The sequence below is a fragment of the Corvus moneduloides genome, chromosome 9, assembly GCF_009650955.1.
Source record: "Corvus moneduloides isolate bCorMon1 chromosome 9, bCorMon1.pri, whole genome shotgun sequence".
NCBI lineage: Eukaryota > Metazoa > Chordata > Aves > Passeriformes > Corvidae > Corvus > Corvus moneduloides.
In genome coordinates this window covers 23,099,279-23,114,363 of record NC_045484.1, presented here as the reverse complement: position 1 = coordinate 23,114,363, position 15,085 = coordinate 23,099,279, and the positions used below count along the sequence as shown (strand labels likewise).

Genomic DNA, 15,085 nt, shown 5'->3' with positions numbered 1-15,085 from the left:
TATCTGGCTTTCAGCCCCACTGCCTCTCCCCTTGGAACAAGTCTGAAGACCTGCTATGGCTTGGTTCTGCATGCAATTACCCTGCACTAGAATCAGCTGGCACATTTGGGACGAACTTTCTCCTTCCCTTCTCTCCTCTAAGAACAAAGGTCTCATCTGTGCATGCTCTAACCAAAGGTGCATTTCTCCCACTTCAGCCTGATCCCCGCCTTCACATCCCAGCATGCCACTAAGGAACATGGGCAACTCCAACTGAGAGCAATTTAATCAGTCAGATGTTAAAACAGAAACAAGAATATGAACCCTGTTCCCTTTTTGGAGAGTTCTTGATGGAAGAAAGAACTCCAAAACCTGGAGGAAAAAAAAAAAAGCCCAGTTTAGTGAGGAGTTCTGTAGCTCTATGCACTGTCCCAGGCCAACTTTATCTTCTCGCTGTGAGCTTTGGAAGATTTAGAAAACAAGCTCTTCACTATTTGCAGTGGCACTGATTTCCCACTGAGGTACAGTTTATTATGGCAGTCTGGTAACCAGGGCCCTGCAGCAGCGTCTGTGTTTTTCCCTTTCTTGAGCATCCGGACATAAGCCATGATATAGCCGGTCATGAACGCGTCGAAGCCAGCTCGGTGTGTGCCCCCCTGTGAAGGAGGGCCCTGAGTTTCCTTTTCCTTTCCTGCAGCACCTGCTGCTTCAGTCTCAGGGATGGCTGGGTGACTGGCTGAGTCCAACCCAGCAGGAAACTTCGATTTCCTCTCCACTTGGTCACTGTCAGAGGCATTTCCCTTAGCACAAGGGCTCAGGGCAGCTGCTCCCTGGGCAGCAGTTCTTTCAGTGCTCCCCAGATTCTCTTCCCATTGTGTGCTGGCATCTGAGCTGACCTCTGTTTCCATGTCCATGGAGATTTCCTCCAGTGGCCTGCCCTCTCCGCTGGGTGCGACCTCTGCCAGCTCTGTAGCAGCTGCAGGCTCATAGCAGCTCTGTTTACGTGGTGGTCCCTCCTCCCCATTCTGAGCTTGCTCTGTTTTTTCCCCTGAGCTTTCCTGTTGGAATGCATTTGCAGGCACTTCCATGTTCTTACGATGCTTCCATTTGTGCTTCCGTTTCTTTCGCTTCTCCCAAAGCTTGTCGTCCTCGTCAATGATGAGGTCAATGTTGTGAGACTGTGGACACTTCAACCCTTTTGGACACCAGCCATAGGCCTAGGAAAAGAGAGAGAGAGAGAGAGATGGGTCTGTAGCCTCCATCTTCCTGGTTAGAACAGCAATCATCTTAACATGGAGTGGAGCTAATTATTCCCTTCCACTGAGGGCTTGCGAGGCTGGGTCAGGAACAATGTCCAGTTACAGCCCCACAGCACATAGGAAAGGTGCTGGCACGCTGCAGTGGGTGCACCAGGGAGCTGTCAAGGTGCAGCACACAGCATATGAGGAGAAGCCAAGGAAGGTAGGTTTGTTCTGCCTGGAGAAGACAAGACTAAGAGGAGGGAGATATCTAGCTGATGTCTACAGGTACCTACAGCAGAGGTTATGGAGAAGATGGAGCTAAACTCTAGTTAAGAGAGCACAGGGAGAGGGGACCTGGTAACAGGGTAAATTATGACTAGACATATAGGAAAGTGTTTTTCACATAGTGATCAAGTACTGGAACAGGGGCCTGGAGTTGTTTTGTAATCTCTGTCCTTACACAGTTTCTAAAGTTACCAAACAGTGTTGCTCAGAGCTTGAGGTGGTGGCTGGATGAGAAACTTCCAGAGATTTCCCCAACCTATGGTCTGTGACAGAATGTGCAACATCTGGAAGAGCTCCTTTTCTCCATGAAGCACCTGAAGCCAGTTATGATCTGATCAGATGGGCTCTTTGCTGCTGTAGCTGCACCAGGACAAGCTGTTGTGGATCACCCTGTGCTACAGTGCCACATGCTGCAGACAGGTAATAATTTTTTATATCTAACGAAGATACAGGGAAGGGTAGAGGTGGCATTTCTTTATTGTAGGATAAGCCAAACTAACACAGAACTTGCAGCCCCCTCCCCCGCCAAGACAGCAATGGATACTGTAACTCAAACTATCCCACTGTTTAGGGCCATAGACTCTCATTTGGAATTTTCCTAATGAAGCCTGTAGGATTCCCCACCTCCAAGCAGAGCACTCTATTGTCTGTCATGAAGCCACCTGAAGCTTGAAAATGTTCCTTGTACTGTGAAGCAGGCGAGGAGAAGTTCCCAGGTGCTTTCCCACCACTTCTGGCTCGTGCCACATGTGCCCCTTTCCATGGAGCCAGGAAGGGAGCGGGGATTCACGTTACTTACCGAAAATTTCTCACAGACAGGCACCTTATTCCCCCCTCCAGCATTGTGGCTTTCTTCTTCCAGAGAGCAGTAGCGGTAATCGATGTACCGGGCCATGTTGGCAGGGTAATGGCAGAACTCCACAGCGAGGTGCTGCCCGCTGGAGTCCCTCAGCTTGCAGTTCTCTCGCTTGCTGGAACAAGAGGAGCACACAGTTACTGTGGGACGGGACCAGGGCACAGAGCTAACACTGCTCTTCACCAGCTCTCAACTCCGTGAGTTTCCTGCTCTTGAGCTCAAGTCCCAGACAGCTTGCTGGAAAGAAATTCAATCCCAGGAGAGCAGCTTTAGTAAATGGTTGCTTCCATGCTAATTCAAAGGTTGTTTTTGCTTACGCTGGCGTACAGGAAGGGAAAGCAGCATCTCTGGTGAAGTTATGGGAGAAGGGGATGCATAGTTTGGTTTTTTAACTATAAGGAGCACTAAAATATGTGTTTGTCTTCATCATGTTAATGCACAAGGAAAAAACACCCAAAAATGAGATACTATGTAGACCATCAAGCAGTCATCACCCAGGCAGGTTGAACCTGGGCAATGCAAGCAACAAGGAAATGGTTTTCATTTCATGAGAAAAAAATCTGATCTCTGTTTTGTCCCAAGATCTGATTAAAAGCCCCAAAACCTTTGGAAGGCTCTACCTAATGAAAATTGTGGGTTAAAACTTTTAAGACGTCAGTTTAAAAAGGTTTTTTTTTATCTTGTCAAAACAAAGCACACTCATAGTTTGAGAACAGCCATCTTGAATGTTTTTGGACCTGTCAAAGTGGCATTTCCTGAGATAAAACAGTCACTAAAAATACCTTTTCTCCTCAAAAGAGAGCATGACTTGAGCTTTATGGAGATCCCAGGGGTTGTATCACTGCCAAGGGCTTAGTTTGAGATTGTGTGGGGCCAGACTGCAAAGCACAGACATGTGTCCTGAACAAGAGCAGAGCCTTTGCCTGGAAGGAAGTGATGGGAGTCAGAGTGGGCCACAGGCATCTCAGTATGCAGGATGTGTGACAGAGCTGGTCAGTGTCAAGGAGTGCAGGGAGCACCCACCCTTTAACTGCAGTGTCCCTCACAAAACAGAATTATAATGAGCAAACCATGCAGGACAGCCCTGGTGTTTTTTCTGTGTGAGTTCCTGCCATGACCCTGTGGCACTGCTGGACCAAAGCCAGGCAGTGACCCAGTCAGCTCTCAGATCAGGTCACTGTGGTCAGTCTTCTGCTGGCACCGGTTTTGAAGTTCTCTTTCAGCTGCTGCCCACTGAACAGATAAGGCCCATTAAAAACCAAACTCATTCTAGAAACAGAAAAAGCACAGGGCAGAGTCACCTGAAAAGCACCGCTCTACAGTCAGTGGGACAGTGAAAGGAAACAGCCCCCTTGCCTGGAAAAACAAACACACACTGACTTCCCCTTTGCCTTTCCTCCTGTAAGCTCGAAGTACCAGAGTGCTGCTCAAAGTACCAGAGTGCTGCTCACCACTTCTTGTAGGCGTACTCCAAGTAGGAAGCCACAAAGCGAGTCTCAAACTCCGAGGCATATTTGGTGTCGTATATTCCTGCTGGGAACATCTCTGAGAGGTCGGCGGTGAAGGTGCCGAGGGTCTCCGGGAGGTGAGCATAGAAACACTGGTACAGGAAGACCAGGTCGATCAGGCCGTTATGGAGAATGAGTGGCTTCTTTGCCCGGATGAGCTCCAGGAAAAGTGTCCGAACGCTCAGGCTCTGGCTTTCATTGCCCTGCACGAGGAAGGATCAGTCAGCACGCCTTGGCACCCTGACTTGCTGTCACTCTGGGGAGCCCTCAGAGCCTGTGGCATCAGGATGCTGCCCACAGCTATGACTTGCTCTGAACAGAGACACAAATATTTGGAAAAGCAACTGCAACAAGTGGGTTTCAAGCAGCAGGGAGCTGGAAGGGATAATGCTGCACTCAAGAGCCCTGTGTGAGCCCACCTTCACGCGGGAGCAGGGGAAGCCACCCCACTCCCGGAAACCTGGAGCAGAGCAGGCTCAGGTGTCTGAAAGGGAGTGGGTTTGTACCTTGTCGTTGCCCTTGTGGTAAGGGATCCCCTGAGAATACTGCTTGTTGAAGTCGAAGCCGTGCTGCACTAGGAACTGCACGGACTGGGGCTCGACCACATAATCCTCGGTGCAGAGCAGCGTGAGGTTGTAGATCTGGCACAGGTACGTGTTCTCGGACTGCACAAGGAGAGTGTGCAAAGAACGCAGGAACACCTGTCAGAGGGAGCTGCCGAAACAGCCGGGGCAATTCCACGGGGGAATTCCATCTCCCAGCGCGTCCCGATGCTCCCCGTTCCCCGGGAAGGACCAAGAGAACACGGCCGCACTACGGTTCGTGCACGCACCTTCTCCGGGAGCTGCTTGAAACAGGCGACGCCGAGCGACAGGACAGAGCGTGTCCTGGCGGCGCTGCAGACGGCCTTGTACCGCTCCTCGATGCACCTGGCGGCGGAAGAACGGGCCATGACGGCTCCGGCCTCCCCATACCCCGGGGAGAGGGCACCGGACCGCCAGTACCGAGAGACGCACCCCCGCTCCCGCCCCACCGGGCACTCACGGGCTCAGCAACGACTTTCTGGCGCCGAGGCCGCTCAGCTCCTGCGGGGAGACAAGACACCGTCAGTGGCCCCTCGGGACCGGCCGCGCCGCCGCCGCCCCCACCCCGGCTCACCGTGTCCACGGCCACGAAGGTAGCGGAGCGCAGCGCCAACACCATGGACGGCCACAGCTCCGCCAGGTTGTCGCTCTGCACGTCCACCACCGGCACACGCGCCGGGGCCGCCATGGCCGCGCCCGCGCGGGGCCTCCGCCGCAGCGCCTGCCCGCCGCCTGCCCACCGCCTGCCCACCGCGGGCCTCGCACGCCTTGGCCGCCCCGCGCCCAGCGCCGCCCGCCCTCGCGGCCGCCCGGCTTCTGCCGGCCCCGGTGGGGGTTTTTACCGTTCTCAAAATCCGTTCTCAACCGAAATTTGGAGTTAAGTCAACGGGCGTTTAGCTCAGACAGCTCCTTTGGGTCCTTCCCAAGCGGCCGCTTGGACCGGCGGGAGAAGGGGCGGGCTCCTCTTGTTTCTGGCTTGCTGATTGGCTCCAGCGCGCCGGGAGGCCCCGCCCCTCGCCCCTGAGTTCCGAGGGAGGGCGGGTACGCGCCCTCTCCGCGCGCCTCCCTTCGATTGGCTGGCGGGCGGGCAGTGGGCGGGGCCCCCCGCTCTGATTGGCCCTCGCGCGGGGGTGGGGCGGGAGAGCTTTTCCCGGGAAAGCGCGCGGCGGCGGCGGGAGCGGCCCCGCCATGAGCCCCGCGCGGGCCCGGGCAGCGGCGGCGGCCGGGGCGCTCCGGCGGAGCGGCGGGAGCGCGGCCCCGCCCCAGGGGCGGAGCAGGAAGCGCGCGGCGCCCCGCGGAGGTGCTCGGTAGCGGGAGGGCTGGGGGAGCGGGGGATGGGATGTTCTCTCCGGGGCATAGGCCGCCAGCCCGGGCAGTCTCCGGTGCTTGCTGGGTTCTCGTAAAGCCCGGTACTCGGTGCGCGTCCGCGCAGCAGCGGCTCGGTCGGGCTCCCGCCTGTGCTGCGGTCGAGCCCCGCAGCCCTTCGCTGTCTCCCACCGTGCGCTGACCCCGCGCCGCTCTCTTGCCTGCAGCGCCCGCTCCGCCGCCCGCCCGGCATTTCTTCAGCGACCCGGCTGAGGTCGAGGCCCTGCGCGGCAACCTGCTCGCCTGGTACGACCGATGCAAGCGGGACCTTCCCTGGAGGGCACTGGTAAGGCGAGACTGTGGGAAGCGGGGGTGGGGAGCTACTCACTCTACCCTAAGGGAGCCTGGCTGAAGCGACCACGGTATTTTTCCCTATGTGATGCATCCCTACCTGCATGGAAGTGCTCCCAGCTAGTCCTGGCTGTTTTGTGGTGGATAGTCTGGAGCCAGTCCCTAGGTATAAAGAGTAAAAGCAGGGCACGCTTCTCAAACAACCTTCAAGAGGACTATTTATCTCTGGCAAGGTTAGTCTAGCTGTCTTTTAATCCTGTTTTGTTCCTGCCTCTATGAAACCCTGTAGCAGTGAGTGCTGCATGGAGAAGGTTTCCCATATATTTGTTTTAAGCCTGCTGGACGTTTTTTTAGAGCTCCTGCCTGGCCTGTGTTCAGCCTGGCAGCAGTGGCTTGAGGGTGATTGTGGTGCTGAGGGTGGGCATCAGCTTTACAGCATCTGTCTGAATGGTGGGAACTGCACAGCCCCTCTGTGGGATTTGCATCTGCCTCCAATTGCTTCCTGTGCAGGTGGGCTTAGGTGTAGGACAGTTCTCTATGGGATTTTGAACCTCATAAATAAGTCTCCATGTGGGATTTCATCAGCAAGATGGTGCTTTGGCTGTCACTTGATTACCCCCAGAACTTCTGAGTGCTTGGGGGAAATATTTTTTCTATTTCAGATTCTATTGCAGTGTTCAAAACACACCATGGATTGTTTTATTTTACATGCAGGTCCCCTCTGTGGTGGGGTCCTGCGTCACCTTGTTTCTCACACTTCATCTTCTTCCCCTTCCAGGCAGTGATGGAGCCGGATGCCGACAGACGGGGATATGCAGGTGAGGGATATGCAGGGACTGGCATTGTGAGGTGTGGCTTTGGGTGCCATACTTGGAATAAACTGCTTGAAGTGGCCATAAGAGCCACTGATTCCCTTCACAAGGCTCTGGGGGGTTGGAGAACCACCTTGGGCCTGGGGGAACTCCTGTGGGGCAGCATGTGGGGAAGGTGAGGGGTGGGAGGGAGTCCCATGAGCTGGATGCTGTGCAGTGCTTGTAGCCAGTGCTAACGTGGCCACAGCACGAAGTGTGGGTGGCGTTGGAGCCTCTGCTCTGAACCCCACCCTGTTCCCTGCAGTGTGGGTGTCCGAGATCATGCTCCAGCAGACACAGGTGGCTACAGTGATCGACTACTACAACCGCTGGATGCAGGTGACTGCTCCTTACAGAGTCCTGTGCCCACAGGCTGCCCCTTTTGGAGAGCTTGTCCACTGCCTGTGGCAGATCCCCAGTGGCAGAGCACAACTCTGCTTGTCCTTGACTTGTCTCTTTGCCTCTGTCCCGCAGAAGTGGCCGACTCTGCAGGCTCTGGCACAGGCGTCCCTGGAGGTGAGCATTGCTGGGACCGGATGCTCTCCTTGCCCTGTGGTTCTCCATTAACACCCTGCTGTGTCTCTTGGAGCAGGAGGTGAATGAGCTGTGGGCTGGCCTTGGCTACTACTCCAGAGGGAAGCGTCTGCAGGAGGCAGCAAGGAAGGTGCTGGAGTGGGGGAGAAGGGGCATTTCTAAACCCCTCTATGGCTGGCGCTGGCTCACGTCTGCCCTGCCTGGCTGGGGCTGTGCTGCTGGCAGGAGGCTGTAGAGGCTGGGATCCCATCTTCCCATGGGCAAAATGGGTTACCTGCACACACCCACCCCAGCTGCTTCCCTGAGCTCAGCCCCTTCCCTGCCAGGTGGTGTCCGAGCTGGCTGGCCGGATGCCCAGGACAGCTGAGGACCTGCAGAAGCTGCTGCCGGGCGTGGGCCGATACACGGCGGGAGCCATCGCGTCCATCTCGTACGGACAGGTGAGAGCTGGGCATCAGCGGACACGTCTCCTCCTCTGCTACCCAGCCCCACTCCTGGCAGGGTCCTGCTGCTGGGTCTCACAAGCCAAGGGCTCCCCAGGGTTGTGCTTGGCTCTCTCCCCACTTTGGGATGCATCTCAACTCCCACCCAGCTTGGCCTGTGGGTTGGCTTCGTGTGTGTCCCTCTCCATCCTGGGAGCACCCCAGCTCCCTTCTTTGTATGGAGCATATCCCAGTATGGTAACCCCAGCTCCGGGTCCCAGGCTACCGGCGTCGTGGATGGGAATGTGATCCGGGTCCTGTGCCGCCTGCGATGCATCGGTGCCGACTCCAGCAGCCCGGCTGTCATCGACCAGCTCTGGTAAGGGGAATGCTCTCTCTCTGTTTGGAGCTGTGGTAGTCATGGCCAAGGGCAGGATCACTCAGGAACCTTGGGGAGCTGAGCCTGTGAAGGGAAACAGGCATGGGATATGGGAACTCTTGGGAAGTTGGTGCTGCTGGGAGAGGTGGTGAAAGGAGCTCTGTTGCCTGTGCCTACCTAGGAGCATCCCCCCTGACAGGCAGGAAGCAGGCAAAGCTCCTGGGATGCTCTCCCCACAGATCCCCGTGCCTCTCACTGCCATTTCTCCAGGGACATGGCCAATGTCCTGGTGGACAAGAGTCGCCCAGGGGATTTTAACCAAGCCTTGATGGAGCTGGGGGCAACTGTGTGTGTGCCCAAGGCCCCGCTGTGCGGGGAGTGCCCAGTGAAGCAGCACTGCCAAGCGTGGCGCAGGGTAAGTGTGACCCCACAACGTGGCCCTGAGGGTTTGCCATACCTGGGGACAAGGTGGGCTGGTGGATGAGCCTGTCCTCACTTCTGTCCCCCCTTGCAGGTGGAGAAGGAGCTGGCCTTCACCTCGCAGAAGCTGTTTGGAAACCCCCCCAAAGTGCCTGATGTTGAGGACTGTGGTAAGCACGTGGGAAGATCTCTCTTGTAGCTCCAGGTCTGGGCCCTGCAGCAACTGTTACATTGGTATTTGCAGGTGTTGGGGACTGTCCCCTGTGCCCCCCAGCCACAGAGCCATGGGACAGCAGCCTGGGGGTGACCAACTTTCCCCGGAAAGCAGCGAAAAAGCCTCCACGGGCGATGCGAACGGCCACGTGTGTGCTGGAACGGAGGGGCTGCCACGGCGCCCCAGAATACCTCATTGTGCAGAGACCAAGCTCAGGTAATGGGGCTGGGCAGGAGGGAGATAAAAGCACCACAGCCCCTTCCCACCTGCATGAGGGATAGAGGGAGAGGCACTGGCTGCTGGGGTGGGGAAAGGAGCCCCTTGGGGCTGTGATGAGGCTCAGTGTCCCTGGATGTGTCCCTTGCTGTCTCACATTTTTGTCATGCCTCCTTCCCAGGTCTCCTGGCTGGACTCTGGGAGTTCCCAAGTCTCCCGTTGGCTCAAGATCTGCAGAAGGAGAGGGAGAGGGAGGAGCTGGCTGATCACCTTCAGGCGTGGATGGGGCGGCCCGTGGCAGCCAAAGGCCTGCGGTTTATCGGAGAGGTGAGCCTGAAGCTGGAGGGTTGCAGTGTGAGCCCCCTGTGCTCAGCCCTAGTGCATGTATCACACAAGATAAGGGTCTCCCTTCCCCACTGTCACCCCTCCCAAGCTCTACCCCACTCCTCAGAGCCCTGGCAGACTCAGTGCACTTTGCATCCCCCACTGCCTGCCAGCTGCCCATCTCATGTGTCTTTCCATCCCCTCACAGGTCATCCACATCTTCTCCCACATTCACCAGACGTATGTGGTCTACTCCCTGCCCCTGGATGGGGACGTGACCCTGGACCCTGCCTTGTCCCCATCCCGCTGGGTGACAGAGAATGAGTTCCATGCCTCGGCTGTGTCCACAGCCATGAAGAAGGTATGGGGGGCACCTGGGCCTTTCCCCCTTCCCTCAGTTATCTTGAGAAAATCCCTGGAATCTCCTCCAGCTCCATGGAATCCATGTCCCAGCTCCAGGACCCTGCTGCTGTTCAGCTCTGGGTTCTCTTGTTCTTCCTTCAGGTGCTGAAAGTTCATGAGAAGCAGCGCAGGCAGGAGAGCAGCCCTGTCAAGGTGAGCAGTGCTCCAGGGTGCCTGGGGCCCCAGTGCTGTGGGACAGCTTCTGGTGTGCCACACTGAACCCCCCTGGGCTTTGGGATCAGGCCAAGGAGCATCCCCAGCCCGTGGCAGGGGAACTTGCCTGACTGGCACTGCCCCTGGGTGTCCCTAGTACTCAGGGGGAATCCCTGGAGACCGTGGGGGCCCTTGGGGTCTGGTTTAGCCCTGCTGTGTCTCCTGCAGGGCTCCAAGCGGAAGCGCGGGGCAAAGGCACAGGGAGCAGGCAGCACCTGCCCTGGGACACAGCTCTCCCTCCACGCCTTTCTCCGGGCACCAACTGCCCCCTGAGGGCACCTTCCTCCTGTGACACACCAGAGCCCCACGCTGGGCTGAGTCCTGCCCGTGGCGTGGCAATGGTGTCCCTGTGCTGCAGCAAGCCCAGGACACAGCACTGTAATGGTCTCCCAATCTTCCTTTCCCCTGCCTCCCCCATTGGAGTTGTACCTGGATGTGGCCACTGGTTCTGGATTAATCCTGGAGCCAGACTTGTTCTCCCTCCTTGGCCGAAGCCCTCCTGGGGCTATTCAGCCGTGTACTGGCACCACTTTGGCACCGTGGACTCAGGGCAGCAGGGGTTTCTCTCCAGTGGTGGGATGGCTGTGGCCACATTGCTCCTGCAGCCCTGTCCCCTTGCCTGCATTTCATCCACCAGCCAGCGACTGGGGATGCTGCTCTACCCTCCCTTGTTTTTAGTGGACCTGAAAATAAATCTCGAGTATGTGGGGTTTTTTAAGTGACTTTCTGTCTCTGTTGCACTGTGCTAGGCTGGGGGTGTTGGGCAGCCTGGGGTGGAACATGAAGATAGCCAACAGGCTCCTTACATCTGGGATGGGGAGAGCATGGATTTCTTCATTAATGCACCCAAGAGCCCCTTGGCTGAGCATTACCTGCTGGTGACCCCAAATAAGGCACCCAGAGCAGCCTTCCTGTAAGGGCAGGCATCAGCCCCCAAGGGGTGTGCAGCTCCTGTCCATGGGCTGCTCCTCCCTGGGGCTGAACAACTGCTCCCAGGGCTTTTTGTAGGGTTTTATCCTCCTTTTACATTTCTTTGTTAGGCTGCTCAGCACTGTTCATGCTGACTGTGGTGCACCCTTGCAAAGGCACAATGCTGGGGGCTGGCAGGGACAGGGGACAGTCCTGGCGGGGTGCAAGGGGCAATAACCTCAATTTTAGGGACAAGCCCACCTTGAGCAATGGAAATGGCCTTTTCATCCTTGCCTGGCAGTCAGCACATCTTAAATATGAGGATTAAAAACCCAAAGCAGTGCTTGTTAATTCTTTAATTGAGAGGAGCAAGAGGCCACCACTCGCCCCCCAGGGCTGGTCATGCTGTGGGTGGTCACTGCCAGTGAGAGGCCAAATCTATGGCCTTCAGATTATCCACTCCCCTCGGGCAGCCCCTCTTCCCTCCACGTCTGGGGAACCAGCACTGCTCTTGGCCATGCTGCAGGCTCAAGTCTCAATAAATTGGGACTCGAAACTAAGAAACTACGAAAAACTAAGAAACTAAGGCAGAAAGTTCTTCACACGTGGCCGCTAAACACTGTGAACCCAGGGCAGGAGAGAATCATGCCCATCCTGGGGCATGCTCCCCTGAGTGTCTTGCTCCCACACTGAGTTGGCTCTAGATTGACCTGGAGCCATCCCTTGGTCCCTGCCCACCTGGGCCATGCCACAGGCCCCCACTGGGATCTCTATGGTCCTTGCCCCAGGGTTGGACTGGAGAGGATGGGGAGCTGAGGGAGGAGGACTGCAGTGTTGCACTACTGTTGCTGGTCCATGTAGACCTGCACAGCTTTCCACAGTGCCCGGATATTGCCTTCCCCGAAGCCCGGCGCGCCCCGACGGTCAATGAGCTCCAGGAAGAAGGTCTCCTCGGAGAAGATGGGATGGGTGAAGATCTGCATCAAATATTCCTGAGCGGGGCTCTCCGTGGCATCAGTGCCCAGCTGGCCCTTGTCCCCCGGCACTGTGGTGTCCAGGAGGATGCCAAGCTCTGCCAGCATGTGGGGATCCTGCCCGGCCCTCTGGATCTCCTCTGCTTTGCCCCCCTGGCTGTAATAGGTGGTGGGGGGTGTGAAGAACCGTGCCCCCCGCTGCTGCAGAGCCCTGGTCGTGCTGACAATGTCGGTGGTGCAGAGGCCGACGTGCTGGATCCCAGCCCCGCCGTGCTGCTCCAGGAACATGTCAACCTGGTTGGTGCCATTCTGGGAGAGGGACTCGGCAAAGACCAGCTTGCAGCCACGTGCTGGGGTGCCCTGGGTGCTCTGCAATGCAAGGAGCAGCATGCCCACCCCCTGCCCCCCCAGCACGTACCCCTCAGCTGGCCTCTCCTGGGCATTCAGATGGAAGCGGTGGAAGCCGAAGCAGCACTGGTACCAGTCCAGAGCTGCCCGGGCACCGCCCCGGGGACAGACGTACGTGATGTGGTCGAAGTGTGTGATCTTGATCCCATCCCCTGTGGCTGAGGGGGCTCCTTGGATGGGCTGGAAGCCGGGCAGGAAGTGTCCCCGATAACAGGATCGGTCCAAAAGGGTGTGACTGATATTGCCCACAACTGAGCTCACCACCCCGTAGGTGACAGAACCACCGTCATCGCTTAGCTCAGTGGGGGGCACCAGCAAGGAGCATCCCTGGCTCTGCAGATGCTTGCAGAGCCCTGGCACATCATCCACCTCGAAGCAGACGTTGGAGGCCGTGCCCAAGGCGGGCTGGGGGTCTATGTCATAGAGGAAATCCCGGGATGAGGTGCTGGCAGGTGCCAGGCGCTCGTTGACGAGGAAGATGGCAGATTCCCGACGCAAGGCCAGCTGCCGGACACACGATGTCTCCCGCATGGCCACTGGCTGGAAGCGAAAGGTGTTGGCCAGGTGCTGGGCCCAGCCCTGCCTGTAGGGCAGGTGGAGGGAGATGAAGCAGGGGCGGCTCAGTGAGGCTGCCATGGCTGAGCAGGCTGTGGGGAGGATGCAGGGGGTCAGGGGGGCTGCTGGCCCAGGGGAGAAGCCACTCCCACACCTTGCACAGAGCCCACCTGTGTTTGCAAGCACAGATGCAAATGTGTGTAAACTCACACCTTTTAATTGTGAGTATTTTAAAAAAGTGGGTCTCTGCCCAAGGATGCCAAGCTATCCTACCAGCCCTTCGCTCTGCTGCCCTATGCCTGAGGTTCCAGAGGAGGAAAGCCTCAAGCCCTGGCTGCAGCCCAGAGGGTCCCCTCTGGAGCCCTGTGTCCTTTGGGAGTGCCACAGGGAGGTCAGCAGGGATTCCCGGTGCAGGAGTTGTGCTGCATGTGTAAGCAAGATTATGGGGACAAGGGTTGTGGTGGGAATGTCCTGTACCAGGAACATGGAGGTTGGACTGGTAAACATGGAGCAACACACTGGTTACACCTAAAATGTTCCTGTGCTGCCCCAGCGCCTGTCACGTGTGTCCCATGAATGGAGGGGAGCAGTGGGGTCTCGACAGGCTGATGTGCCCTTCCCCTCCCCAACAAGGCCATGGAGCCACCATGCTCTTTGCAACAGGCTGGGAACAATGACCTTGCCCTAGGGGCACAGAGGAAGGACACTTCGGCCAAGGGACCCTCCTCCCCAGCCATCCAAATAGCTGTGACACTCAAGGGGGAAAAAAAGATCTGTCCAAAACCCCAATCGGCATCACCTCTCCAGGGCATCCCACTGAGGCTTCCCGACTCCATGGCATGCACGAGCCGCCCTGGCCAGACCCCACAGGTGTGCAGTGGGCTGGGGGCCACACACCTGCTGAAATATTCCTTTTCACCTGCCTCCTGGAAAGCGTGTGCACAGAGCTCTCCCCGCTCCTTCCCACCAGCCCAGGGCGGAGGGACCGCGTGGGGCCGCGGTGCGCACATGGGCATGGGACAGCATTCCTTCCTCCCGGCCCTGCTTCCCGCTGCGCACCGCGGCACCGGCACCATCCCCGCTCCGCTCCCGCCGCCCCCGCTCCCCGCGCCCGCCCCGCCACCCCCGTGCCCGCGGGGCCCCGCTCGCCCTCGGGCTGCGGCTCACCGGGGTCAAGGCTGCGGGCGAAGGGGACGCCGGGCGGGGCGGGCCCGGGGGCGGTTCAGTTCGCTCCTCCCCGGCATGCACCAGGCACGGCGGGCCGGGCACGGCGCCGGCACTGCCCGGGGGCGGCGGGGCGGCCGCGGGAGCGCAGCCGGCGGGGGATCGGGGGGCTCGCCCGGCCAGGGACGGGTCCGGCACACGGAGAACGCGCTGCCCGCTGCGGGTGCCGTGGTTCGTACCGAGCCCGGCGGTGCCGGGCTGCGTTTGCGCGACGAAAAGCTGCCCAGGCTGAAAACTGCAGGCACCGCGGCTCGGGATGAGCCAAGGGAGGAGGGGAGCGCCTGCCAGGCGGTGGCTGGGGCTCCCTGGGGCACAGCTCATGTCTGCAGGGTCATTCCCGTCAGCCCGAGTCCCAGGACATGAACTGGGGAAACGTGTCCCTGCTCAGTGCTGGGCGCTTCACCGTGTCCGGAGTACCCGGTGGGGACGTGGGGGGAGCAGCGTCCGGGAGGGGGGGGAGGGGGCTGACAGCTCTTGGGAAGGTCCGGTGTCAGTCATGAGATGGGGCTGCTCACCAATCCAGCCCACGGCCCCACATCCTTGCAGACACCTCTGAGACCCTCTGGCCCCCCAGCAGCGATCTCCTCTCCACCTGCTCTTTTCAGACGAATCCCCCCTCTGTGTGGCTGGGATCATGTTCTGCCCCCGCTGTGACTGTGCCTGCTGCCCTTCCCTGCCTTATCATGTTTTTGTACAGATCCCAGGTACAATAAACTGCTCAAATATTTGCAGAGATGTCCTTGTGCTGCCAGAGTGGTGAGCTCCTCTTGTTTGGTTGGGGGGTGGAATCCAGTGTTGCTGTGATTTCCCAAGGGAACACCGACACCACCACAGCCCCAGTATGGGGCCGGACAAGAGGCATAGGACCGGACACTGGGGGGTTGCTGTGGAGCCAAGCTTGGCCTGAGAGTGGCCATGGGCACAACAGAAC

At 58.2% G+C, this 15,085-nt stretch overlaps 3 protein-coding genes across 4 annotated transcripts; 1 reads left to right on the top strand and 2 right to left on the bottom strand.

Annotated features, from left to right (window-relative positions):
- Nucleotides 1-247: 247 nt before the first annotated feature.
- TOE1 (target of EGR1, exonuclease) lies at nucleotides 248-5,163 on the bottom strand. The gene is made up of 7 exons (XM_032117538.1): nucleotides 5,028-5,163; nucleotides 4,914-4,954; nucleotides 4,702-4,798; nucleotides 4,376-4,534; nucleotides 3,813-4,072; nucleotides 2,305-2,476; nucleotides 248-1,196 (listed from the first exon to the last, which is right to left on the bottom strand). Exons 1-7 carry the CDS (start codon nucleotides 5,139-5,141, stop codon nucleotides 399-401), a joined length of 1,641 nt encoding a protein of 546 aa, XP_031973429.1. The 5' UTR covers nucleotides 5,142-5,163; the 3' UTR covers nucleotides 248-398.
- A 463-nt stretch (nucleotides 5,164-5,626) lies between these two features.
- MUTYH (mutY DNA glycosylase) lies at nucleotides 5,627-10,806 on the top strand. 2 transcript variants are annotated; one of them, XM_032118480.1, is made up of 15 exons: nucleotides 5,627-5,753; nucleotides 5,986-6,104; nucleotides 6,888-6,927; nucleotides 7,226-7,299; nucleotides 7,435-7,476; nucleotides 7,553-7,624; nucleotides 7,821-7,934; nucleotides 8,198-8,295; nucleotides 8,566-8,710; nucleotides 8,810-8,885; nucleotides 8,960-9,145; nucleotides 9,327-9,472; nucleotides 9,678-9,830; nucleotides 9,974-10,024; nucleotides 10,253-10,806. In XM_032118480.1, exons 1-15 carry the CDS (start codon nucleotides 5,642-5,644, stop codon nucleotides 10,355-10,357), a joined length of 1,533 nt encoding a protein of 510 aa, XP_031974371.1. In that variant the 5' UTR covers nucleotides 5,627-5,641; the 3' UTR covers nucleotides 10,358-10,806. The 2 variants fall into 2 exon arrangements, with proteins under 2 accessions (XP_031974371.1, XP_031974370.1); XM_032118479.1 differs by having other exon boundaries at nucleotides 8,087-8,295.
- Nucleotides 10,807-11,334: 528 nt separating this feature from the next.
- On the bottom strand, nucleotides 11,335-14,181 carry HPDL (4-hydroxyphenylpyruvate dioxygenase like). The gene is made up of 2 exons (XM_032118481.1): nucleotides 14,098-14,181; nucleotides 11,335-13,022 (listed from the first exon to the last, which is right to left on the bottom strand). The coding sequence occupies exon 2, from the start codon at nucleotides 13,009-13,011 to the stop codon at nucleotides 11,833-11,835; it is 1,179 nt and encodes a 392-aa protein (XP_031974372.1). The 5' UTR covers nucleotides 13,012-13,022; nucleotides 14,098-14,181; the 3' UTR covers nucleotides 11,335-11,832.
- Between the last annotated feature and the right edge of the window lie 904 nt (nucleotides 14,182-15,085).

Bases quoted from the DNA above. Each gene is read 5' to 3' on its own strand.
- HPDL (XM_032118481.1), bottom strand. From the start codon at position 13,011: ATGGCAGCCTCACTGAGCCGCCCCTGCTTCATCTCCCTCCACCTGCCC.
- TOE1 (XM_032117538.1), bottom strand. From the start codon at position 5,141: ATGGCGGCCCCGGCGCGTGTGCCGGTGGTGGACGTGCAGAGCGACAAC. The intron at 4,535-4,701 runs GTGCGTGCACGA...CTCCTTGTGCAG, and splicing joins TCAAGCAGCTCCCGGAGAAG to TCCGAGAACACGTACCTGTG. The intron at 1,197-2,304 runs GTAAGTAACGTG...CTCTTTTCCTAG, and splicing joins CTGTCTGTGAGAAATTTTCG to GCCTATGGCTGGTGTCCAAA.
- MUTYH (XM_032118479.1), top strand. From the start codon at position 5,642: ATGAGCCCCGCGCGGGCCCGGGCAGCGGCGGCGGCCGGGGCGCTCCGG. The intron at 7,625-7,820 runs GTGCTGGAGTGG...CTTCCCTGCCAG, and splicing joins TGCAGGAGGCAGCAAGGAAG to GTGGTGTCCGAGCTGGCTGG. The intron at 8,296-8,565 runs GTAAGGGGAATG...CCATTTCTCCAG, and splicing joins GCTGTCATCGACCAGCTCTG to GGACATGGCCAATGTCCTGG.